The 26,388-nt window shown below is 32.2% G+C and overlaps 1 protein-coding gene across 1 annotated transcript; it reads left to right on the top strand.

Annotated features, from left to right (window-relative positions):
• Nucleotides 1-12,693: 12,693 nt before the first annotated feature.
• Nucleotides 12,694-16,257, top strand: LOC11445447 (uncharacterized). Its single transcript, XM_003595150.4, has 7 exons — nucleotides 12,694-12,754; nucleotides 12,833-12,957; nucleotides 13,052-13,134; nucleotides 13,945-14,066; nucleotides 15,269-15,433; nucleotides 15,655-15,748; nucleotides 15,872-16,257. Exons 1-7 carry the CDS (start codon nucleotides 12,733-12,735, stop codon nucleotides 16,071-16,073), a joined length of 813 nt encoding a protein of 270 aa, XP_003595198.3. The 5' UTR covers nucleotides 12,694-12,732; the 3' UTR covers nucleotides 16,074-16,257.
• The last annotated feature ends 10,131 nt before the right edge of the window (nucleotides 16,258-26,388 follow it).

Below are 26,388 nucleotides of genomic sequence, written 5' to 3'. Positions count from 1 at the left end.
ATTTTGCGAGATTTAAACAATTTTTCAACTGTTTAGGTTTTCGGCGGTTCTAAAATTGACATATGTGATCTTTTTATGCTTATATTTGGCTGGTTAGTTAGCTGAGGTTTACAAACCTTCTAATTTTTGGGGGTTTCAAATCTCTTTTATATTGTCTTGTCAACTGAAAATTCTCCCAATTAAGAGTTGTATTATAAAAAAAAAAAATCATCATAATTTATAGCATTATTAAACTATGTAATTTATCTTTTTAAAACATCCATCCAGGATTTTTATTCAAACTTTGCAATTTCAACTTCATGCTTAATGATTATTACTACTTAAATTTTATGTTTACATATTATTGTTTATAGTTTATTTTAGCGGCCCACCCAAACTATTTTTTTCTGGCTCCATCACTGTCAACTGACCCCACTTGCCTCCACTTGTTTATTGTATTTTTAATCTAAAATTTGGGATTTATTCGGTTCGACTCCACTTATATAATATTATTGTCTTTCACATGGTTCATTCATAACATTATAATAAATTACAAAACTAAGAAGGATCTTAATGAGTGTTCTAAGAGCACTAGATAAGAAATCAAAAGAAGTAACTTTTTTTTATAAAAAGATGTTGTAATTATTATATCGACAAAAATAACGCTTATTTTTAAGGAAAAAAAATTCTTTTATGAAATCTTTAACCAATTTTCTTAGAGCATGTCGTTAGCAAGGTCATAAAACTACTATTATATTCTAAATTATTCTTATATTTGTTGAAAAATGCTATGTGATTGACGTTGGTGGTTGAAAAAAAATTAATTAAGGTTATATTTTTTATACTCTGCTAGAAATAGAAAAATATCTTACAAAAATCAACATTTTAGAGCAATTATAAACATAACCTATACAATTTTTGCACGCATACACGTTTATATAGTTTTATATAAATTTTTATGATATAACTTTGACCCCACTTATTAAAATTTATGGATCCATCACTAGATGTTCATATTAATTATTTTAAGATGGTTAAAGTAACAAGTTGACTCATATTCTACAAATACCTGAATTAAACTACCGTTGCTAAAGTAAGAATTTTTTCGTTGATGGATAATACAAATGTCGATAACTATATCAGCTCCTTTTGAAACTTAAATTTGACCTAACTTTAATCAGTTCTTAAACTCAGTTCACCTAAACTTTTGTTTATCAAAAGAATGTATTTTAAATGGCATCAACTTTGGGTTCATTAAAGATTTTTGGGAAATTCTCAAAGGTAATTTATGCGGTTTTGAATGAATTTTATACTCATAGTAAATTGGTTCGAGGCTCAAATTGAAATTTTAAGCTTTGATTCTCATGGTGTTTAGTCTGCAAATTTTGTCAGATTTTCGCCCCATATCTCTTGTTGGGTGTTTGTATAAGGTTTTGACAAAGGTTATGGCTAACAGATTACATACAATTTAACAGTGTAATTTCAGAAGTCTAGTCAACCTTTGAAAATGACAGACAAATTTTAGATGGTATTACAATTGCAAATGAGGTGGTAGAAGATGCAAGGAAAAATAAAAAGTAGGTTAATATGTTTAAGGTTGATTTTTAAAAAGCTTACGACTCCATCGAATGAGAGTACCTGGAAGCTGTTAAGTTTAAAATGGGTTTTTCGATTAAGTGGTGTAAGTGGATCATGGAGTGCTTAAGATCAACCACAACCTCAGTTTTTGTTAATAGGAGTTCAACTGATGAGTTTCATTTAGGAAGGGGTTTGCGTCAGGACGATCCGCTATCACTGTTCTTGTTCCTTATTGCAGCAGAAGGGTTCAACATCATGTTAAATGCAACTATTCATGCGGGTATCCTTTCTAGATATAATGTGCGGGTGGATTCCATTTTCTGGATTTCCCACCTACAATTTGTGGATGATACACTCCTTTTGGCCGAGAAAATTGGGGTTAATACTAGAGCTATAAAGGCGAATTTGATTATGTTTCAGATCATTTATTGTTTGAAGGTAAATTTTCACAAGAGTTTATCGATAGGTGTGAATATGGAGGAGTCATGATTGTTAGAAGCTTATGTGGTGTTGAATTGTAAAGTTGGTCAGCTACCGTTTATTTATACGGGTCTTCCTATTGGTGGAAACTCCAATCGCTTGTCCTTATGGTACCCTTTCCTAGACAACACTCGTAAAAGATTATCTGGTTGAAAGAGCAAAAATCTTTCATTGGGGGTCATCTTGTCGTCTCTTCCGGTTTATTTGCTTTCCTCTTCAATGTAGGTGAGATTGAGGGTAGGTGGTTTGAGAATGGAATGGGACGTTGTTTGAGAATAGTGAAAGCTCTTCCTTTTGGAACTATTATTGACTGGATGAAGGACCTTTACGAGTAAAATTCCCTATTCACCTTTTATTTTTTCTTGTAATGACACACTTTGTTATGATTCTTGGATAGGCACACCTTATGCTTTAGCTTGATATTCGGAGTTAATATTATCCTTTAGGGCTTCTAAAAAAAAATCTTAATTTTCATCATATTATAATGAAGCATCCAAGACAATTCAAGGATAGTTAATTGAAGTTGGAAAATTTAATCTGTGCATAACAATGTTTTAAAAACCTAAGGATATAATTCAACCAATTGAACATTGAACCAGTACCGTTTACGGTTTAAGTATTTGAGAGATTTGATCCTTGTTTCTTTAATTCGAATGGTTCAAACTTCGAAGTAGTTGAACCATGCTCAGAGTACATTTTGTAAATTTGTTTCTGGTTCGATTATTAAATATTTTGTTCACATATATAATAGACTCTTCCATCTCAATTAAATTTTCTTCATATAGGCACAAGCTAGCTATAGAGTTCATATCGGTAAAATCTTACTTAGAATTTTACTATTTTTAAGTCTATTATACTACTCACACTTGCACCAACCACATGTTGTTCATGCATATTTTATTTTGATCATAGAATTTATTATCATAACCTAGTTGTCATTGAGAAGGATATATTATTTTTTTGTTACATACATAAAAGGATATATGTTTGATGCGTTATAATGATAATGCATAAATATTTCTCAACATAATTAATGTCTACTTGACTTCATCAACTACCATTGAACCGCTGACAAAATCCAATTGTCTGTTAACTGCATGCTCCTATCAACCTAGTTTTTGAACTTATTTGCAACATAATACTTATTATCATAATGAATAAGATATTACTCAATTTATATGTTAAGAATCAATAAAAGTGAATAAACAATTGTCTTAAGGGATGTCACTTTTTATGAAAATATGTCAGGTCCACTATGGAACTAGCTATTGTGATCAAATGTCATGAAAACTTTATTTTATTTAAAGAATATTGTAGGAAAGAAACCTAGTTAGTAAAAAGTAATGAAAAAGAGGGGAATCAAGTATGACCTAATCATTTTTTATCTTTATTTGCATCAACTTAAACATTGCCAAATGCAACCCCCTTTGGTTACATAATTCTTATTTAATCAACTTAAACATTGCCAAAGAGTAGAAATTTTACATCACGTGGAGACAAACTTATTAGAAATGTTATTAATTGCGCCATGTTTAGAATGTGATGACAAGTCATCTTACGTTATTCTTAACATATTTTTCAGTTATTTTCAGTAGGTTTTAGCAACAAAAATGAGGAGTATTAGAACAATTGTCTATGATTTCAGGACTTTTGTAATGTTTTCTATATTTGAGTCCGTAATTCTAGTTTTCCCGAAACATAGCAATTTTAGGGGGTTTTTGAATTAATTCACGAAGAAATCATGCAAATCGGCAAATCAAGAACTTCTGAAGAATTTTGAAGATTTAAGAAGACCAATAATGAAGATTCAAGAGACTTACAAGAGGGAGGAATTACGTTCCCAAGTTCCGAGGCAAGTTATTTGAAGACGAAGACCTAAAACGATAGAAAATCGAAATTTTTTGGCCCAGGAACTGATGACATGCGCCTAGGGCATGAATTGTGTGACACTCACATGCGCCTACGGCATTTCTCATGCCCCCCGTGCATCAAAAAATGCGGGGCGCAAGCATCTTTTCCTCCTTTTATTTTAGGTAAAGCCCACACTTTTAGTCCAAACCCAGGTAGAAACTCTCACTATAAATACTAGTCTTCCTCATTCAGAATTTCTGGTTCAAAACTGTGGCAGTTCAAGAGGAAGGCAAGTTTGGAGCTTCAATAATTTGTTTTTAGTTACCATGTGTAACTAATTCTTTTTAGGTTAGAGTTCTAAGATGAACCTCTGTTTATTTTTGTTAGATATTTATTTAATGTAATGTTGTTTTTGTTTTATTTATCTTTTGTTCGTTATAAGTTTTATTTAGGAATTATTTATTTGAAAGGATCGTAACCATAGATTAGGTACTTATGTTGTGACAGGGCATGATATTGTTATTACTATCTTGCTGCTTATATCTTGATATTTATAGCATTATACTAATAACTATCTGTCTAGGAATTAATTAGTTAGTAACTAGCGAAATATACCGAAAGCGAATTGACCCTAGTAGTATAGTAAGTACTTAGGAGGTGACATTAATATAATAGTGAGTAAAATCTGCTGAACTTAGGAGGTAACTAGTTAGTAATTAAGGAAACAAGCGACTCCAGGGAATAAACCTAATAGAACCATTCTCTTATAAATCATTGGTAAGGTAGATGATATAGGGTTGCCCGTTTGTAGAACTACTAAGTGCGATAGAGAGTGTGTTATGAGTGTCCTAAGATTCCTAGATGAGCAGACCTACAGGAATCTTGGCCTTCATTACCTTGGGAAATCATGGAAAGCTAATTTAAGTCTATGATTTCAATTATCATAGAGACGGTAAGACCCCACACGTAAGGATCACCGTGTGATCAATAAGTGCAACTAGACTTAGTAGAGATAGACCTAGTTAACCGAGATTTATAGACCCCACATGTAAGGATCACCGTGTGATCAGCAGGTGTAGTTTCCAACCTTCTAGGTTAGTCACGTCCCAACAGCCCCATCACTTGTATAGTACTACCTAAGATAAATAAGAGTGACATGTCTGTTATTTAATATCCAACAATATAAATAGAGGGGATTCGAAGAATTCTGACCGCTGCTTACTTTTTTGCAACCAAAAACAAGTAAACTTGCTCTGTTGCAAACAGATAAAAATTGCAACCCTTATCTTTTATTATATCGTCAACTTACAAAATAAGTAACGCGAAATGTTTGGACGAAACGACAATCTTTGTGGATACGATACTCTACTTACACTTTATTACTTGGTAAACGATTTAGTACATTGCCTAATCTGCACATCATTATGCTTGATAAACATCACATCACCTATGAAACCAATTTATAATGTTTAAGAGAAGAAATAAACTTAATCTACTTCAGAAACAACTGCAATGGCCTAAGCTGGAGGTATGTACTGAAAATGATTCCTCTAATGGTGATTCTTATATTTATGATACTAATCCAATTGGCTTACTCATTGTTTTGAGAAAGGATAAAATATCATGTACCTCATTATATTGGATATTATAGTTCTCAATATGTCTCCACTAAATAGCTTCCACAAAGTATTAGAGTTTTATTGCAGATGTTGATTTTGTGAGAATCTCATCATCTGTTAAAGAAACATTGATACATAGAAATTGGGTTGAAGTCGTGAATGAGAAAATGAAAGCGCTTGAAAAAATGGTACTTGAGAGATTGTTGAGCGGAAAATAGTCAAAATGTCAGTTAGCTGCACTTTTGTATATACTATAAAGCACAAATCAAATAACACCCTTGATTGTTACATGTCAAGTCTAGTGGAAAAAGGGTTATACTAAAAAATATAACATTGATCATGAGGAGACATTTGCACCAATGATATAAACATGAATTTAATTCAAATCTTACAATCTTTTGTTGCTTCATTTGATGAGAATTGCATTAATGTGATATTAAAAATGCGTTCTTGCATTTATACTTAGATAAGGATGTATATATGGATGGATATTCTACCCGACTTTGGTCTTGCAAATGGAGCCAACAAGGTGTGTCAATTAAATATGACCTTATATGGACTAGAGCAATCCCCTCATTCATGGTTTGGAAGATTCACAAAGGCAATGATGTGCTTTGGCTATAATCAAAACCAAAGAGATCACTATTTGTTTTTTATTCATAAGGAGGAAGATTGATTGTACTTCTTGTTTATGTTGAGGATATTATTGTTACATGATATGATTTGACTAAGAGACAACTGCTTAAAGAGAAATTAATAATAAAGTTTGAGATGAAAGACCTTGGTTAACTTAAGTATTTCTTGTGAATTGGCAACCTACTCAAAGAAAGGCATTTATATGTCTTAGAGAAAGTATGTATTTGATCTTTTGCATGAAATAATAAAACTTTGATGCAAACCTACAAGTCTTTCCATTGAGAAAAATTGCAGGATATGCCTTGAGGAGGAAAGTGCCAAAGTTGACAAGGGTCAGTATCAGAGATTAGTGGAAATGTTGGTTTACTTGACACACACATTCGGCGTATACAGTTAGAACGTGTTCTAAAAAATCGCAAAGCCACTCTTGGGAGAGGAGTCTTGTTTAAAAGAGGTGGAAGTTAAATTATGAAGGCTTACACTGATGTTGATTATGTAGGTACAATGAGTGATAGAAGATATACCTCAAGCTATAGTACCTATTTGTGTTGAAACCTTGTTGCTTAAATGAGTAAAAAGAAAAACGTAGTTGCTCAATGAAGTGCTAAAGCTTAATTCAAAGCTATGACAGAAGAAATTTGTGAACTATTATGGACGAAACAAGTGCTAGGAGATTTAAAGATGAAGTGCGAAGGCCATATGAAGTTGTTGTGACAACAAATCGACTATTAGTATTGTACATAATCTTTTTCAGCATGATAAAATAAAACACATTGAGATTGACATTCATTCCATCAAAGAGAAGTTGAATAATGTATTGATAACTACAACATACATTTCTTCTCGGCATAAGCTAGAAGATGTGTTAGTGAAAGGCTTATGAAGCGAAAGATTCAATCAACTTACTTGCAAGCTAGAAATAATAAATATTCATTTACTAGTTTGAGGGGAGTGTTGTAAAAAAATGTAATTTTAATAGTAATTTATATTTGACCAATTAGTCTATTAATCCGACCTGCAAAACTTGGAAATAATCTTTATATTCAAAATGACACTTGTACATGATTCAGAACTTTGAAATAAGTTTTTTTTCTACGACTCTTTTTCTATATTGAATGAGATATGACATGATCATGTGTTTATAAGTGGAAACAGTTATCATCTTTCAAACCGATTTTATAAGGTTAAGTTAAATCTTAACATAAATTCTAACCTAGCATGTAATTTGTACTATAAATGTGAAACAAATTAATAAATTTTGTCATAATGCAGTTCATTAACCTACAAAAGAGGGTACCAAGCCAAGGGCCCATACTTAATTAGCGCCCTTAGATTTGATTGTGTGCTGAACACATCGGTCATGTGTCTACAGTATCTTTGGTTTGGTGGGTTCTAACCGCAATGTATGAACTTTCAATTCGTATGCTCTTCAAGTGGCTGTTTAAGTATCTTGCTGTCAGTTTCATACACGTCCTTGACATATTCCAAAAAGTCCCAATAAAATTGATTTTGATGACATGTCCATAAATTCCAAACAAATATCATGGTCCCTCTTATTAGGGCCCTACTCCAACTCGTGGCAAAAGTCTTTATTTTGGGACCAGAGTCTTGCACTGCCAACTAGGATTTGACCCAATTTTTCAAATTTTGAATATGACCATTCTTTCATCCTTTTATGATTGTCGTTGATCAATTTAGCCTAGCCCACCAATTTAGAAGATCATCATAAAAAAGTATAAGTAAAATCAATGAAAGATGGTAGGATTATTTTTTTATTTTTATTTTTTGATTTTAAGATGGTAGGATTATACTATTGTATGGTTGTGAATTAAGTATAATTTTCAAAACTTGTTGAAGTCCCTAGTGCCCGTACAACATATTATTATTTGAGCAACAGGGAAAGTGTATTAGCCTATTAGGCATAAACTCCCTCCATTTCAAAATAATTATTTCTTTAGTTTTTTTTTTTTTTTAAATAATTGTCACTTTAAAATACCAATGTAATATATATCACTTTTCCATTATTACATCTTTATTTATTGAATTTCTTCCAACTTAACTACTCCACTAACTACAATTAATAAAAATATTTTAATAAATGATATTAATTTTACTTTTGAAATCAAAATAATTAATATTTCTTTAATAATCGTACGCAAACTTAAACGGCAATTATTTTAAGACGAGGAAGTATTTATTTTCAAAGACCATTTAGTAATTTTTATACGCAACTCTCTTTGAGTACCTATTCTTATGACATACATTGTTGGACAATTAGCATGAGAAAAACAGTGTACCGAAGGATTTTGCTTGCGATTGTTCAACGGGACACATTATTTCCCACGACTTTTAGTAAGTACATGATGTAGGATTTTGTTCATCACATTATGTCATGTCCTATTATAGTCTTAATTTAATTAGGCTTAATTGCACTTTTTCCTTTATCTTTTGCTAATTGTGCGATTTTGCACCTCCTCTTTATTTTTGAGCGATTTTGCATCCCATATTTTGCCAATTGTGTTTTGTTCAAAATCATCATTAAAAGAGAGGAAAATGGGCTAAAGATAAGGTGCAAAATCGCTAAAAAAAAAAAGAAGAGGGGGTGAAAAATCGCACAATTAACAAAAATATAGGGGGCAAAAGTGCAATTGAACACAAAGATGGAGTGCAAAATCAAAAGGGGGCCAAAAAGATAGGGTGCAAAATCACTCAAAATAAAAGAGGGGGTGCAAAATTGCATAATTAGCAAAAGATAGGGGAAAAGTGCAATTAAACCATTTAATTATTAGACATGTATGGAAATAGAGGGACTTACGATTAAGATGACTTAGCAGGATAGTCTACAAAAGTCCCATGAGATGGAAGAGAGTGAAGTTAAGAGGTGTTGATGTATTAATTTGAAGTTTGTGCTTGTGTATTTCCATTGAGGTTAAAAATATTTTTAATCTTTGAAAAATTTCAAATTATCATTTTTTATCTCTATCAAAATCTTCACTTCTAATCTCTACAGTATATTTTGTCAATGGTTATAATTCTTTAAAGAATCAAAATAAACTAAGGTCTTAATACGATGCTCTCAAACTTTACAGATACATTATATGTGTTATGATAGGAAAATAGCTTAAAATTTGGTTTTTAAATCTAAATTTTGATGTTAGCAATTTTACTAGCAAAGACGCCGTCCCTCCTAAAGCACAACTTGTTTTGGTGAGTGCTCTTTTTAGTAAAAGTGTTCAGCATATGGAAGTTAAGTTTGACATGACCACCAGACAAAAGACAATTTTTGGATGTTTGCAAGAACCACATGCTCAAGATTTTCTTCTAGCTATCCCAATTGATGGGTTAGGTCGGCATATGTCACTAGTGGAGTATCGTACTATCCTTAGATATCGCCTTATGAATCCACTATTTCCTATTGATGAGGTGTGCCCTGTTTGTCGTAAGGCGTGCCTGGATACTTTTGGGGAGCATGTCGTTCATTGTAAGGAACTTCCTGGCTTTAAGTACAGACACGACTTTGTTAGGGATGTACTTTTTGATATATTCAGACGGGCAGGAGTATCAGTGAAGAAGGAGGCGCCTGTGAACTTTCTGACTGACCCGCTAGAAAGAAGATCAACACTCAGGCATGCGGATGTTATGGTGTACGGATGGGTAGGAGGAAAACATGCATGTGTAGACTTGACTGGGGTTTCACAACTTGTGGGATTAGGTGTCAGACCTTTTACCGTAGGAAAGCCAGTCCTTAAAGCTGCGTCAAGTAAGGTGGCCAAACACGAGAAAACGTGTTTTCACAATCAACATGCTTTTATACCATTTGCTTTTGACACTTTCAGTTTCCTAGCACCATAGGCTGTTGACCTTCTACATAGAGTTCAAAAGGTCATGCATAACAATGTCATGTCTCCTAGGTCCATGAATGTTGTGTTTACGAGGATTGATTTTTCGATCCAAAAAGGTCTATCGGCGCAGCTTGTTGCCGGCTTGCCTTCTATTCAAGTGTAAATAATGATTTATATATATATATATATATATATATATATATATATATATATATATATATTTAAATTTTTGTTATTTTGGTTGTTTGAGCTTTTTTAGATCATTCCTTTTTAATTTTTTAAAAATATTGTGGGAAAAATTTTTATAATATTTTTTTAAGAAGGCAAACTAGCTTACCAAAATTGGGATCGGAGAAAAACAAACTTGAGATCTTAAGAGGAGCATCCTCGATGATTCCAAGGCAATACCATAAGACCTACCCAAATAAGTTAAAATGTTTATAATATTCTAAACATGAGTTGTCTTAATATCAAAGAGTAAAGTTGGTAACGAAAAAGATTTTGGATACTAAGAGGGGAACAAACTTTTATAGGCCCTAAAAATAAAATTTTCTGGTGATTAATAACATATTTAATCGTCTCCGTGAGCATATATCAGTTTGTAGGTACATTACATAATATATATAAGGTTGAAGTTTGAACCTCCAAATTCTCCACTTATTCATCTTAAAGGATGAATTTCAAACCACAACGCTACTTGATAATTTTTTTATTTTTTATTTTTATTATATATTTGGCGTCTCAAAGAAGAAAAAAAAAACGTCAATAATCAAACCAAATCGTTAAATTGAATCGATAAGAAACACTTCAATTGACATCCATGATCTCAAACATTTTTAATGGGGTGGACTAAAGTGAATAAACTAAAATATTTTTTGTGCCACTAAATTGTCATTAGGATTTAAGCAATTTATAGTGGATATAAATAATTTTTATTTTAATGGTGGTTGTTTATAAAGAATCCAAACTTGACCCATATGTTTATATTTTTTCTTATTTATAATTAGTTTTATTCAAACTTAATATTTATTTACCTATTTTAATTAAAAAGCATAAAAACATTTTTTTAGCAAAAAAAATAATTATTAAAGTTGTAGAAAAAAATTAATAAATTTTACCAGAACAAGTTGTAAATAATAGTAAATATATAATATTATAAATTAAAAATGATACAAAATATACAACAGTAATGCATAAAAACTAAATTTACCAGACACAATAATAGAATGTTTGAGATTGTAATATAGCGAATGGTTAGTTCTGTAGTTGCCAAACACTAAGTTTTAGTACAATCACTATTATGTCATGCTCATTCCAATGCAAATTATCTTTAGTTACCGTCATTTATAAGGAACTTGACCATAATAACATCATGTGCGAAAGTTGCTCTCAGAATAAGTATAGTTAAGTTCTTTTGTAAAAGTAGTTTCACTTCAGAACCATAGAATCAATAGTCTAATTTTTGTACCAATTCAATTTAGATACCATTAATAATTTGGTTTGGTTTCCTTTCTAGACCATGATAGAACAATTGCAAGAAGAAATTGGTTTTAGGGTTTATGAGAATTTAGGGTTTATGAGGAAATTGAGAGAGAAGAGAGAATTGGAATTAAAACTGAATTTTATTGATAGTAATGAATCACACTATGTACGTCAAGGGGATGTAACAAACTCATAACAAACTAAAACAAACGGTTTCTTAATCCACAAGTAAGCTAATTAATTTGTTACTTCATTCACAAGTTAACTAACTAACTTGAAAACTAACTTTGTAACTAATTGAATTAACATTCTAATACACCTCCTAATTCATTAGTTAGAAGTTTTTGACATTCCTAGCCTATTCCTCAAGTACTCAAAGCTGCTAATCTTTAATGGCTTTGTTAGCAAGTCTACAACTTGATCTTCTGTCTTGCAGTGCATAATCTCCAGCTTCCCTTTGTTTACTTGATCCCTTAAGAAGTGGAAACGTGTCTCAATGTGTTTACTTCTTCCATGAGCAACTGGATGCTTGGATAGGTCAATATCAGATTTGCTATCAACCATCATTTTGATCTTTTCATTCTCCTTTAGCTTCAGTTCAACTAGTAGCATGTTGATCCATTAAGCTTGACAGGCTGCCATAGAAGCTGCAATGTATTCAGCTTCACAAGAAGATACTGTGCAACCGTTGATTCCTTCTCTTCCAAAATTCATAATATTATAAGAATCTCTCCCAAAACAAATTAGAATTTTTTAACAAAACATGAATTTTTATATTTTTTAAGGTTAAAAATTAATATTTAATTTATATTTTGTTAAAAAATTTCTAATTTTTTTAGAATTTTGTTTACAATATTTTGAACATTTCTGCACAATTTCATTAAAAAAAAAAAATACAAAAATTAACTTAAAAATAAAAACCAAAAGTAGTGATTGAAAATTTTATAGGGACTAAGAAGAAAATTTTTAGAGGAACTAAAACTGTTCCGAGTTCATTGCAACTCACTCGTTCAATCTCGAAACGGTAAGATGCATGGTTGGAGAACAAAGTTAACTGTGTTTACATTTACGTTTTAGTTTGATTTTTGAAATCTCTTTTTCTTGATTCGTCAAATTCAGTGGCGAATTCACGATTTTCTTTGTTGATGTTAAGCGTGATTAGTTTTTGGCTTTGGATTTTGGTCGTCAACTAATGCTTCTGAATATTCCGTTGTTTAGGTCAAATAGACACTCTCACACTCTTAAGAAACACTATCTCAAAGTCAATGGATTCTACAATTATGACAGGTATATTTACATTCTTGTGTGATGTTACATGTGATACATTGTAACTATGTTTACATAATCTCTCATTTGTTTTTGTAGCTGATCAGAGTCATCAGAGAGTGATAATACCCAACAAGCACGGCGAAAAACTCGTTGGCATATTACATGAATGTGGAGCAACCAACGACATTGTTATCTTATGTCATGGCTTTCGTTGCACTAAAGTTTGTTCCTTTTTCCTTTTTATTTTGACTTAAGTATTATTCTGAAGTTTATTCCTTTGCGAGATTATTTTCATTGATTAATTTTCTATTTTAGGATACCAATCTCATGTTGAACCTTGTTGCTGCATTGGAAAAGGCACAAATTAGTTCTTTCCGTTTTGACTTTTCTGGAAATGGGTATGTTTATTTATGATGATGATGCATAACACGACAATATTGAGTTAATATTCAATTTTACTATGTTTGGATGTATAGAGATGGATGATGCAATTTGTGTTATTTGATTCCATTTATTGATTTTAATTGATCCATGTGCAGTCAAAATGTTTGTGAAATTGAACTATACTACAAATAGATACATGTATTCTCTTGCTACAAAAGCTGAGAAATATAGAAAATGGACCATGCCATCTATGTTTGGACGGATACATGTATTCTCAGGATCATTAGGATTTCATGTAGTGTATAACTTTGAACTTGCGCCCTTCTGGTGTGCTTAAAACATATACCTGTGTTGACATTCACATTGACTCATTGATACGGATAATAATTGAGAAAATAGAATTATTGAATGTAGCAATTTGTGCCAGGTGTCTGAACATGCCTTCAATAGATGGATGAATATGAGTCATATGATTGCATGATAATTGAAATAGTGTGTTTCTGGCTGTTTGATGCGATTTCTTTGGTTGCATATGTTATACTTGTTAATCATAAATAAATAATGTTGAAGAAATTACTCTTACAATAGTGGTTGTTAGTTTAGAATTGTTGGTTTAGTTGTACAACTAGTTTATCTTCAGTAACTCAATTTCCTTATATTAATTTTATTTTGGTATTAGATGGTAACGTTATAAGAGTGACTTGATTCTGTCACTATTTCTTGCCTGGTGCTGAAGTTTCTGAACTCTGATACTTTGTCTTCATTGTTAGCTATGCTTCATTCTTTGCTTTCTCTTAACTTTAGCTTGTGGGTTTACCTTCCAGGGAAAGCGAAGGTTCGTTCCAGTATGGTAACTATTGGGGAGAGGTGGATGAATTACACGCGGTTGTTCAACATTTCCGTGAATCAAATCGTGCAATCCCTGCAATTTTTGGACATAGTAAAGGTAAGTTCATTTGTTTGCTTATATGAAAAAAGAATGTATATCTAGATATGTTTTTGAATATGTGATTATATGTGCCAATTTATACAATCATTCGTCGATCATTTTCCATTACACACCACAATATTTTTTAGGAGAAGCAAAATATGTTGTTGATATAATCTTGACTAAGTGCAAAAGCCTAAAACAGAGGCAAACAAAGTCTGATACATTTAAACACACCAGAATTGAGAACAAATGACACTCAAACTAAACTAAAACTCCAAAGCAGACCAGGAGCAGAATAGCACCCTAAACAAGATACTTGTTCCTAGCTTTCCAAAGCGACCACACACTCGCAAACAAATTAAAGTAAAACACATTCTGAATACCTTTCCATAGTACAATAAACCTGTAAATTGCTCTAAATGCTCCCGGCCTTTAGCTGCAAAAGCTGTTGAAACACGGAGCCACTGCAAGATTGAATTCCACACAAATAACACAGCAGGGCAGCCAAAAACGAATGCTGCAAACTTTGCTCTTCCCCACTGCAGAAGGCACACTAAATATGATAACCGTTTAGCACTTTCCTCCGAGAATGATTGACTTTGGTTATAGTAATCTCCAAACCATCACTGAAATTTTCAATCCTTAACTTTAATTTTTCTCTCCCTAGCTAGTATGTACAGCCTGCCGAACTGTCTTTCAGTGCTCCACCATCTAACCAAGGGTACACCCAAAATAAAGTGTTACTACCAGCAGCTGCTTTACTCCCTACAAACTAAAATTATGATGCAAACTGTTCTCGTCAATCTAATTTCATATCAACCCTGCTTTGGATGTTAAGATTGCAACCTTGAATTATTCAATATGAAGTGAGTTGTGTAATTTCTGAAAGGAAAAAAAAGACAGTGATATAGCTTTCATTAACTGATGCATAACACCTAATTTCCTATCCAAACTTCTAGCATGAGATTAGTAGTCAATAAGTCGAAATATAAAGAAACCTTTGCGAAACTGTGCTAGATATGAACTTGATCATTATATTTCATTTCAAGATAGTTGTTACTTGTTAACTAGTATTATATTTTCATCTATAGTTCTTAAAAGTTGACTTCTCAGTGTAACTTCTGAGTTCTGACCAATCCATTATCTCTTATGTGCTTTCACGTAAATTTGTCTAGATTGATTGGACTAATAAAAATTGTTTCTGTGTCATGATGCAGGAGGTGACATAGTGCTTCTGTATGCTTCCAAATATCATGACATTAAAACTGCTGTCAACCTCTCTGGGCGTTATGATCTGAAGGCAGGCATCGAAGAACGCCTTGGTAAAGATTATTTGGAAAGAATCACGAATGAGGGTTTTATTGATGTGAAGACGAAGTCAGGTAAATTGTTTACTCAAGCTTATAATATCACAAGCACAAAGTTCGAGCAAGACATAATCATGAATTATCTTGTTCAATGCGTGCAAAGTTACGTGAGTTTAGAACTATAGAATTCAGATAATGAAAATTTATAAGTTCTTTGTTTCAATCTATGTAGTACATACGCATTGAATTACTATGTTGTCTATTAAATGCTCATTTGAGGACATCTACTGTTGCAGGAAGTTTGGATTACCGTGTTACTAAGGAAAGTTTAATGGATCGCATGGGTACAAATATGCATGAAGCGTGCCTGCAGATTGACAAAGAATGCAGGTTAGGGGAAAAGCTGTTTGATCTCTTCTCCTTTTACTTTTGGCTCCATTTCTTTGTTGATAAACTTATCAAATTACATTGATGCATAAATATGCTAATACCAAATTACATCATATATGGCAGGGTCCTTACGGTTCACGGTTCTTCTGACAAAATTATCCCCGTTCAAAGTGCACACGAGTTTGCTAAGGTCATACCAAATCACAAGTTGCATATCATTAAACGAGCCAATCATGCATACAGTAGTCATCAAGATGTGTTATCCTCAGTTGTTATGAGCTTCATCAAGGAAACTATTGACCCTAATAAGGGTACTGTTAGCTAGGTCTGTCTTGCTTGGACATGAACTCCTCATTTTCCTATAATATTCTTGTTTTTCCAAGTGATATAAGTCACTATTAAGTAGATTAACCGATTAATTCAAACACCTTCGTCATGGTAAATAATCCGGATGAAGATATTAAAAAAGGGTAAATTAGATTTATCTCTCTCCAAGTTTGGTGAAATTACACTTGATGTCATATTTACCTTTTGATTAAACAATCAAAATGGTCTTTGATTTTGTGAGGCGTTCTTAATTTTGTCAATGAGAACATAATTATTTCAAATTGGTCTTCGACTCTTGTAACATGTTTCTCATATTCATCCTTCTGCGAATGCTTGTGGCTTAACGTCGTGTACTCAATGATGTGTCCATTAAATGTAATGGTGCAAATTCTTATCACATAATGAAGAGCACAAAATGAGTAAGCAACCAAATTGTTTGTGACTCTGTATGACGATCTCAAATTAGGCCATTAAGATTATGAAAATTCCAAAAAAAACTTCGATCTTGAATAGATTACTCAAGTTAATGACCTATTCTAGGCATAGTAAAATGTACTTTGCTCTTAAATTCGTAGCTGAATGCATATACTCTTGAGCGGTGGCAACCTTTGCTTTCCCAACTAACTAACTTCAATGCATACCCCTACAAATTAAATTTTCAATTATTATCATCGGAGCAAGAAACAAAAGTGTTACCGTATTAACAGTTTAGTATGGTGGGTTAGTAGAAGAACTAAACTTAGTTGCAGTTTTACATGTTTTTCTTGTTCCTTTCACGAAGAAGCAGTTTTTTTAAGTGCAAAAAAAACGTCGTTTAAAAATTAAAAACTACCTCTTTGTAAGAGGAACAACGAAAACAATACACGTAAAACTCTTCGCTACCAAAAGTCATGATAAAACAAGGATAAGGAGAGACTATACCTTAGAAATCAAATAAAAAAGTTGCAACGACCAAAATGGGGTGAGACGAACACTTCAAGGCAATCAATATGAGGAAATGTAACTACAAGGAGAGTTTGGAAGAGGGGAAATGTATGGTAGCTTCACCCTCATAATCCAACGATCATAAATCTATGACGATTTGATGCAGCAGTCAAGATCTTTCTCAAGACACGTTAGGATGTCTTTCAACCGTCCCATCATAATTTAATGCTCCACAAAAAGTGGTCACACACGCTAGACAAAACAAACGACAACATAATGGTCGTAGTTAACAAAGCGCAATTATCATGCAGAAAGTCCAACACTTGCGCTTAACATCAGAGCACCCCGGATATTGGGCACCTCAAAGTACCTATCTCGAGGAACGAGCCAACAACTTGGGGATGTTGTTCTAGACCAGACCAATGTCCAATTCTCATGACAGAGTCCATTTCCCCTCCTCAGGCTAAATCAGGCGTGAATCAACAACTGCAAATCACATGCAACAACGAAGATTCGTGAAGCATCAAATAATACACTTCAAACACATATGATCCCTTCATATGATCAAATGGTCGCCCGACCATTGGATCACCAAGGGAAGACGGACTTATTCGCTTTGAGGGTCTTTAAATCGAGCAACCACCGCAAAATAAGGTACACACTCTCATTTAGACAAATTATCTTAAGCACTTTCAGAATAATAGTCGTTCCAATACTACAAAATAAAAAAGTTGCAACTACAAGATCATGCCCCAAAAAAGTCATAATATATTAATATAAACATGTTCATAATAACAAAGTCATTCTAATTCTACAAATTAGTCTAAAACTACGTAACAAGAATGTAATGACTACATGATTGGTCGTCCAAATCATCGTCATAATGAGGATGTGAAGAAGGATGGGAGACACTACATCATCTGGCAGTTGTACAATTCTTCATAGCTGAAAAGATATGAAACAAAAAGTTCAATTATATTTATTGAATGAATATTAATAAAGCATGGATGAATGAATACTAGAATTTTAGTCCTTGTCCAACCAAAGACTAAGTTGTGAATCACCAAGTATTTTACACCAACTTACTTATCAAACCAAATACAATAGGTGTATCATTCTCTAAGACCAACTTGAGAATAAATTTCAATTTTCAAGAGCGATTTTGATGAATCACTGAGTATTTTTCACTAACCATAATAACAGCTTTTCACTCACCGTGCAAAGTTTGCTGCAACTTGACCAATTGAAGAAACTATAAAGAGTGCAAGGAAAAGTTCCATACAAAGCAAGATCAATAGTTCCATGTAATGATATATTTTTGTGTACGGCATCCAAATCAAAGAAAGACTTCTTCAACAACCAATTTTGCAGAAAAGATTTACAGGACAAAACTAATCAATGACATATTTTAAATTATGTTAGTCTATTGCACCGACACTTCTGATTGAATTATCTGTTAATCTTTCATTTCTTAGCATCTCTAAAATTAGGATGAAAAAGAACAACTTAACTAATGGCATAAAAAGATAGGAAATAGGACAGAAAGTCAGCAAGAGCTTATAATTAATCAATGAGGAGTGTGGCTAGGTTTAAAATACGAAGTTTAGTAACTCATACGCAATATGCTGAATCACTAATGATATTAAATTTGAGTTAAGTTAACCACCAGAAATTTTTAATTGCAAATGTATAAAAGCATGAATCTTACCAACAACTTTTTTTCTTTACAGATCCTCCTCGGATAGAGAGGGTGCAATTGCTCGGTCGATGTCTTTTTTCTCAACATCTGTTTAATCATCATGCACTCAATTTATCACAATTAAATATTAGGGATTGTAAGTTGGTTCTTTTAAGGAAATTGGTTGGGCTAATTAATCAAGGTTCCAAAGGCTCCAAAGATATTGGGGGTTCTTTCTAATTGTTCTTGTGTTTAAGGGGATCCATTGGTGGGACGTAGCATCGAAAGAGTTCGAAGGGTTGCACGGGTAAATTGAGGATTTGAAGACATCAAGAAGCACCAAATTCAAACGTTATTTCAAGTCTGGGGGAGTGCTTACATAGAAGTTGAAGAACTAGGATAATTTCAAGAAACTCTTGTAATCACATTTGTATTCAACATTGTTACTGTTAGTGGATGACATTGGTGGAGGTGTTTTTCACCAAGAAGAGTAGACGTAGCTTAAAGCGAGGACGAAAGGGTGAACTACTATAAAAGTATCGGTGTCGTTCTCTTTTCCTTATCTCTTTGATTTTTGTTAATTGTATATGTTAATTGATAAATTGATAGAGTAGAAATTAATAATTGAACTAAGTAGTTTCTCATAAAATTTGATCTAATTCCTTGAATTAGCTAGGTTTTTACTATTGTATTTGGATCGATTAGTTTCAATTCCTATCCAATTCATCAATTGCATATACATTGTATTTTTATGGATCCTAACTTAAATAATCATTGTGTCATAGTCTTGAATTTCTGTTTATTAGTAGTCCTCAAGAAGTTTATCTATCAAGTCGAACACCATCTATATTCACACATTAAGTAGGTTAGACGATGAATATAAGCAAGAAATGAATAAAGGAACAAGTAATAGTTAAACCTTGAAAAATCAAAAAGAAAAAAATGCATCTTTGCGCAAAATGTGCAAATTCAAAAGAAATATGTGTTAAAAACACTAATCGGCTTTCCTACCATGTGTGTGACAATAATATAGATACTCAAGGGTCTTAATGTGACTGTCTCGAATGAAAGAGGATGACCAAAATAAGGGTAAGAGAATAAGATACAGCGGGATGATTTAAGTTAGTATGCTAGAAGGGAGACTTTTGTCCGTAAAGCGCGATTTGTGTTGTGACAATACCCTTTTGATGTGGATCCTAGTACCTAGAGAATTGACCTTTGATCAATTCAACTTTGGAACCACATATGAGTATTTGTGATCTTATTCTTCCTTGAGTCCTTTTATGTTAAGTTGTTGCATTTAATTTTTCCATTTGCAAGCTAAATTGCTTGAGGACAATCAATGGTTCAAGTGTGGGGGAGTTTGATAACAAGCAAAATGCACTATCTAAGTAGCTTAATTTTTATTTGTTTTGGGGTCATTTGTCGTGTTTTGCATGGTATCTGCTTGTATTTTGATGTGTTTCAGGAACCTAGGGTGTAAAAAGCAAAAATGAAGAAAAAGGTGGAAATGAAGTTATGACGGGCATGACCAGCCCAACAATGACGTCGCCAACCCAACAACCTTTGACAATTTTCTGCTCAAGAATTAGACTATAAAAACACATAACGACACTCAATTGTGGACACTTTTAGCTACCGTCAAATTTTATGATTTCAGAACCCTAGTTCCATATTTATTCTCCATCGCTACTTTGAGAGTATTATTTTAATATGTGTGAGTAGTTTGATTGAGTCCGAAACGAGATGACCATCATACCGAAAAATAAAACTCATATAAATTGCACGTCTGTTTAATTATAATGAGAATGAAATTGTTGTTCTGAAAATTCAGTTTTTAATTTAAAGACTTGCTGCGAAACCAGGAACATAGAAATATTGTTTATGTGTCGAAAGAGCGAAAACGATATTAGACTTAGGGTGTTTTTGAATTGAGGGTTTAGGAGGGGAAGGAAGGGGAGGACTCACTTTTATTTTTTTAAGTTACAAACAATGTAAAATGTCTTTTTAAAATAAATTAAGTGTTTTTGAAGTATTATATTGTCATACCCCAATTTTTGACCTAAGACCCTACATTCATACGCCGTTTTGGCCTTGATCAGTCTCTGACTTTTCAGTGAAAAATTTGGCAGAGGGATATTTTAATACACCTCATTTTTTGTTCCGAGTCGGGTCCTCTTCTCTCTTTAATTTTATATCTTTTTTTATTATTTTTAGTTAAAATTTCCATATTTTATTCTTTTTTAAATCGTTTAATTTTTATTTTTTTATTTTGTTTAGTCTTTATCTATTTAGTTAATTATTTAATTTTTGTTTAGATAAGTCCAAGAAGTCCAAAGTCTGCATAATCTTTTTTTATTTTACATTCTTCATTATTATTATTTGTTAAAATCCAAAAAAGTGATCCTCATCCAAAAACAACACAGTACACGTTTTCTTTCTTTCTCCATCCCAATCCAATTCCCAGCCTTATCAATCCAGCAATAACAGTGCTTATTCTCCTCCCCAAGCCACAAATTTTCAGCAGACTTTCAACAAACCCTAGTGCTGATCCCCTTTCTATAAAAGCAACCTGCAACAACACAATTGACACACACAATTTGACCTAATAACACAATTTTTCACTCACAACAATTCCGAAAAACCTAGCCACCGCAATATTTTTTTTTTTTTCTTTTCAAAAACCATTCCAATCGCCGTTTCATTATTTTTACTACCCATTCAAATTCAATTACAGTATTTCGTTTTTGCTTTCACGCTATTGTTGCAATTCCATTATCTTCATATTGATGCATGGCTAACTACTTGTTATTTCAATTTGCCTTACTTGTGCCATGAACCTTTGTGAATGCTGCAATCCCATTTATTAAAATATAATACTGTCATGCCTTTAAATTTCCATTTAGCTGTGATTCTCCTATTTAATTTCGATTACTATCAACATTTCATCACTAGCACTATTATTGTTCGGTTTCAATTCATGCTACCGTGTTAATTCAATACCCTATTTAATTATTTTCTTTAAAGTTTCATATTGGTTTCTTTGAGTTTCATCTTTGTTATTGGCTGCACCTGCTATTCCATACCTTTTTCTACTATTGCTGCATAATTAAATTCCAAATTTGTTGCTGCCGTGTTCATTATTGCTGCTGTTTTTATCATCGTTGTTGCTTCATAACAGTGCTGTTGTAATCCAATTCCAATCATCAATTTTCTATCGCCATGGCTGTTATGTTTCAATATTATATTGGTATAACTTTCAATTGTAGCAGTGGACTTACTCAAATAAAGTTTTCCAGAAAATTGCAGGTGTTTGTCGTGCTGTTCTATTCCATTCCAATTGCAAGAAGGTCGTGGCTGCTCTTCAAATTAAAAGAGATTCTGTTGTAAAGAGAACTGCTGACCTCTTACATTTCTTTTCTAAGTTTCTTTTTTCATGCATTTTAATTTCTCTTGCATTTTTTTTATTTCCTCTGCCCTTTATTGATTTTATGTGTATTAGATTAGGTTGCATATTTATCATTGATTCATTTGTGTATATTTACTTTATGTCATTTATCTCTATTGCACATATTAGAATGTATATTTAGGCTTAATGTAAACCATGCATATTTATTTTTCAAGAGACCTTAGAATGTAAATAGGCTTTTGTGTAATAGTCGTAGGTGCATGTGTGTGTGCGGGTGTGTATGCCTCTTATCTGCTTTGTAGTTTAGGTTAAAGGTCTCTGTGGTGGTCCAACACCACCATAGAGTACCTACGTTTTATTTTTATGCTCCGTTAGTTTATATACTAGTTCATTTATTCAAAAATCACAAAAACATGCAAATAACCAAAAAATCACAAAAACATTTTTCATAATAAACCTTGATCCAAATCAAGTGACCGCATTTTTATTTTCTTTTCTTAATCAAACATCAATCAATTTAATTCTACTTCGAGTTAATTTTCACTTAAATAAAAAACACAAACAAATTTATTTTGCCATTTGGCTTTTTCCTTTTAAAACCTTTTTCAAAACTAATAAAAAACACTCAACAAATCAAACGTCGATTTCTACCCCGAACTACGAGGTTTTGATCCTTCACGGGTACGTAGGCAGAGGACCATGTCCTTTCAAACAATAAAAAATGTAGATAAATTAGGTCTCACTTTCTTTTTCTTTTAATCATCACATTAACTTCTTTTCAAAAATAAGCAAGCAAGTTATAGCACATTAATTAAATAAAATCAAGAGGTTCCCGTAGAGTACTACGGACATAAAGGGTGCTAACACCTTCCCTTTATGTAACTAACCCCCGAACCCTAAATCTTTTCAATATGGGGTGTTTTGAACTTTTTTCCCCTTTTCCTTAAAAATTAAATGTTCAGTCGTGAAAGAAATTAGTGAGTCAAAAGCTAATCAAATAGCCTTGATCTCCGAAAAATGACGCGACATATATGATCATTTATCATGTTATTAATTCATTTTTATCATTTTATAATGCCAGTGAATTAAAAAAGAAAAGTAAACCCTCCCCTCCTTTCCCCTCCTTAACCCTCTTTGCAAACACACCCTTAGAAAACTCAAGTTACTAAATAAAAAAAGTGGTGAAAGCACTTATTTTAATTAATCAAGAACTTATTGAAATTTAAAAAGCAATTTTCACCGTGTAATTAAACACTACAAAAGTAGGAAATTACGCGCTAGAATCTGATAACGGTTTGCAAAAGCAAGACGATGTCTCGAATTTAATAATTTTCTACAAAGAAATTTTGTTCTCATCATAATTAAATAGTGAAATTTATGTGAGTGACTTAGGTTGATAGAAACTGTCGTTTTGGCCTCTCGTTGTTATTATCAAATTAAAATCGTTATTTTATATTTACGCGCGAAACCAAATTAATTATAGAGGTACTTGTGATTGGTCTATGTGAGAAACCGATATAGCCGTGCACTTGCGGCGTATCAAGTTTTTGGCACCGTTGCCAGGGACAACCTTAAAGTTGCTTAAAAAAAATTACATTACTCTTTCAAAATAAAAAAATTACGAGGGGTGTATTGAATTGAGAATTCAAGAGGATTTTAAAAGACTTTTTATAATAAAAAAGTCTAGTGATATTCAATCACGAATTTTAAAAATATAAACAAATCTTGAGGTATTCAATCAAGACAATCATGACTTTTTTTTAAGGCAGCGAAATATGTTGGTATTCAACTGAGATTTCTCATGTGATGAAGGTCAAAATAAAAAGGTGGATTTAGGGAAAGGAATGGTAAAGAAGGTGTCACACTCACTTCCAATCCAAGCAGGAATACTAAGCCATAAAGAATATCCACAAAGATAAGGAAGTCATTAATAAGATTCGATAAACTTGGTTCAATCCAGAACCAAAAAGGAGACAAAGCTCTCACAACACACAAATTGTATTTATTTATTTTTTTTATCACAATTCTACATATATGATTTATGCTCTTCATCATCATGACTTATAAAATGTCTTTTGGTATTCAAAAGTCTATAGATTTTGATGGATTCTTGGGTGAGGTGGATTTTATGAGTCTTTTTAGTTAAAAATACAAAGGGTCTTATTAATGAGTGTCCCGGGACACTCTTTAAGCATTCCATAAAAAGAAGAGCAAATAGTCGCTTTAGTCCTTGATTCTGCAGCTCACTGTCACATAGGTCCCTGACTCAGGATTAAATACAAATAAGTCTCTGACTCTGCATTTCCGTTATCACTTTAGTCCATGACGTTAAGTTATTCTGTTAAGTGATGATGTGACACAGTGATATGACATATGAGGTGTCACAGAGACTAAAGTGAAAGTAAAAAATGGTCACTTTGGTCCCTGAACCCAAAATCAATATCCCTAAATTGAATCTCAAATCATTAAATCCCTAAATTTCAAACCCCTGAATGTCATATAATTCTCTCTTTTGTTCAAAACCAAGCATCCATTAAACACCAACTTCATTTTAAGTCCTCTTGTCAAAAAAAGAACTTCATTTTAAGTCCTAGACTGTGTGTATACCAAAATCAATTATCCTTAATTTTTTATAGACATGATCAAACTAGAGTATATATACATGATCAAACCATAATTTTATACAGTTGATCAAACCAGCATTATATATCAAACCAGAATTTATATATCAAATATGTTATAGTTTTTTTTCTTATAAATGTGATCGGATGGAGTACTTTTTAAAGGTTTTAAAGAGTGCTTGGAAGACACTCGTTAACATTTCTCAAATATAAATACTACTCACATCCAACAATCTCACGCAAACCCTTGAAATTTTATCATTCTCATTCAAACTCTTGTCTGCGGGCATATTCCATGTCAGGTTTTTCTTTTCTCTATCAAATTCTTCAACTTGCATGTTTTTTGTCCGATTATATTATTATTTATTTATTTTTCCGATTAGTTTTTTGTAAGGATACTGGTTTTGTTGCGATTACTATTATAATTGATTCTATTATTATTTATGTGTTTTTTTCTTTTGGGCATGCTTGCTTCTTTTTTTTCGATTGTCCATGTTGTTGTTTGCAATATTTTATTTTAACTTTGTTAACGGAGTTTCTTGTATATATAATATTGGAACATGTGTGAAAATTGTGTAATTTTTTATTTTTTTTGACAAATGGAAATTGAGTAATTGACTAAACATAAATTTCCATAATGGGTAGAACTATTGTAATGTGAATTGAAAAAAAAAGTGGAAGTTTTACATTGGATGGATCTCACACATTAGTAGTGTTCTATGAAACCCAGATACGGATACAGATACAAGTGCGGGTACGATACGATACGGGTACGCACGCGGATACACGAATTTTTTTAAATTTAGGATACGATACAGCCGAGATACGTTAACAAATTTTTTATACTAAAACTTATTTGTATGTGAAATACTTGAAGAAAATAAACATCGATTACTTTTTATTATTATCTTATTATAAAAGTCACAAATTTTAAAAAATAATACATGTGATGAAAATAAAATAAAAAATGTAAGTTTTTCTTATAGAGCATATTATACATTTTCATATCTTTGGATATCGAGAGAAGAATAATTAAAAGAACTCAACACAAATTTTATTTAATGTTGATTAACTGAATCATCTCTCTCTCTTTCGTTACCTTCATCCACAAGAAGTATAACTTTAAGTGGTTCCCCGTGAAACAATTCGACTAATGCATATCTAAAATTGAATCATATACATCTCTCCTGAATTTTTACAACCTTGTCTCACTTTTCTACGCTTCATCTTTTCCTAGGATACATATATGTGAAGTATCTTATAAGTATCATTGTGTATCTATGGAGTATCATATAAGTATCCGATAATATATTTTTTTTAAATTAAATAATTAATTTTGATACTTCATGGGTACGTATATGTGGAGTATCGGTATCTGAAACATATCCGATGCGGGTACGTCTCCGTTTTGGAGTATCTGTGCTTCATAGGTAGTGTTTATATAGTGGGTGTGTTCCTCCAAGGGGGTGCATAATTAAGTGAACAAAGTAAGCACTAAATAAAAAATATATATTTATATATTTTATTATTTAGAAATGATAAATTAAAACATTCATTTAAGGGTTAATAGGTCTTTACCCCCTGTATTATATGTCATTTCTGGTTTTCCCCCTATAAAATTTTTATTTTGATTCAACCCCCTGTAAAATATTTTTGTTTTGATTTACCTCTCTAATAGGCC

This window comes from Medicago truncatula, chromosome 2 (genome assembly GCF_003473485.1).
Source record: "Medicago truncatula cultivar Jemalong A17 chromosome 2, MtrunA17r5.0-ANR, whole genome shotgun sequence".
Classification (NCBI taxonomy): domain Eukaryota; kingdom Viridiplantae; phylum Streptophyta; class Magnoliopsida; order Fabales; family Fabaceae; genus Medicago; species Medicago truncatula.
Note: the sequence above shows the minus strand (reverse complement) of the source record. Positions and strands in the feature narration are given on the sequence as shown.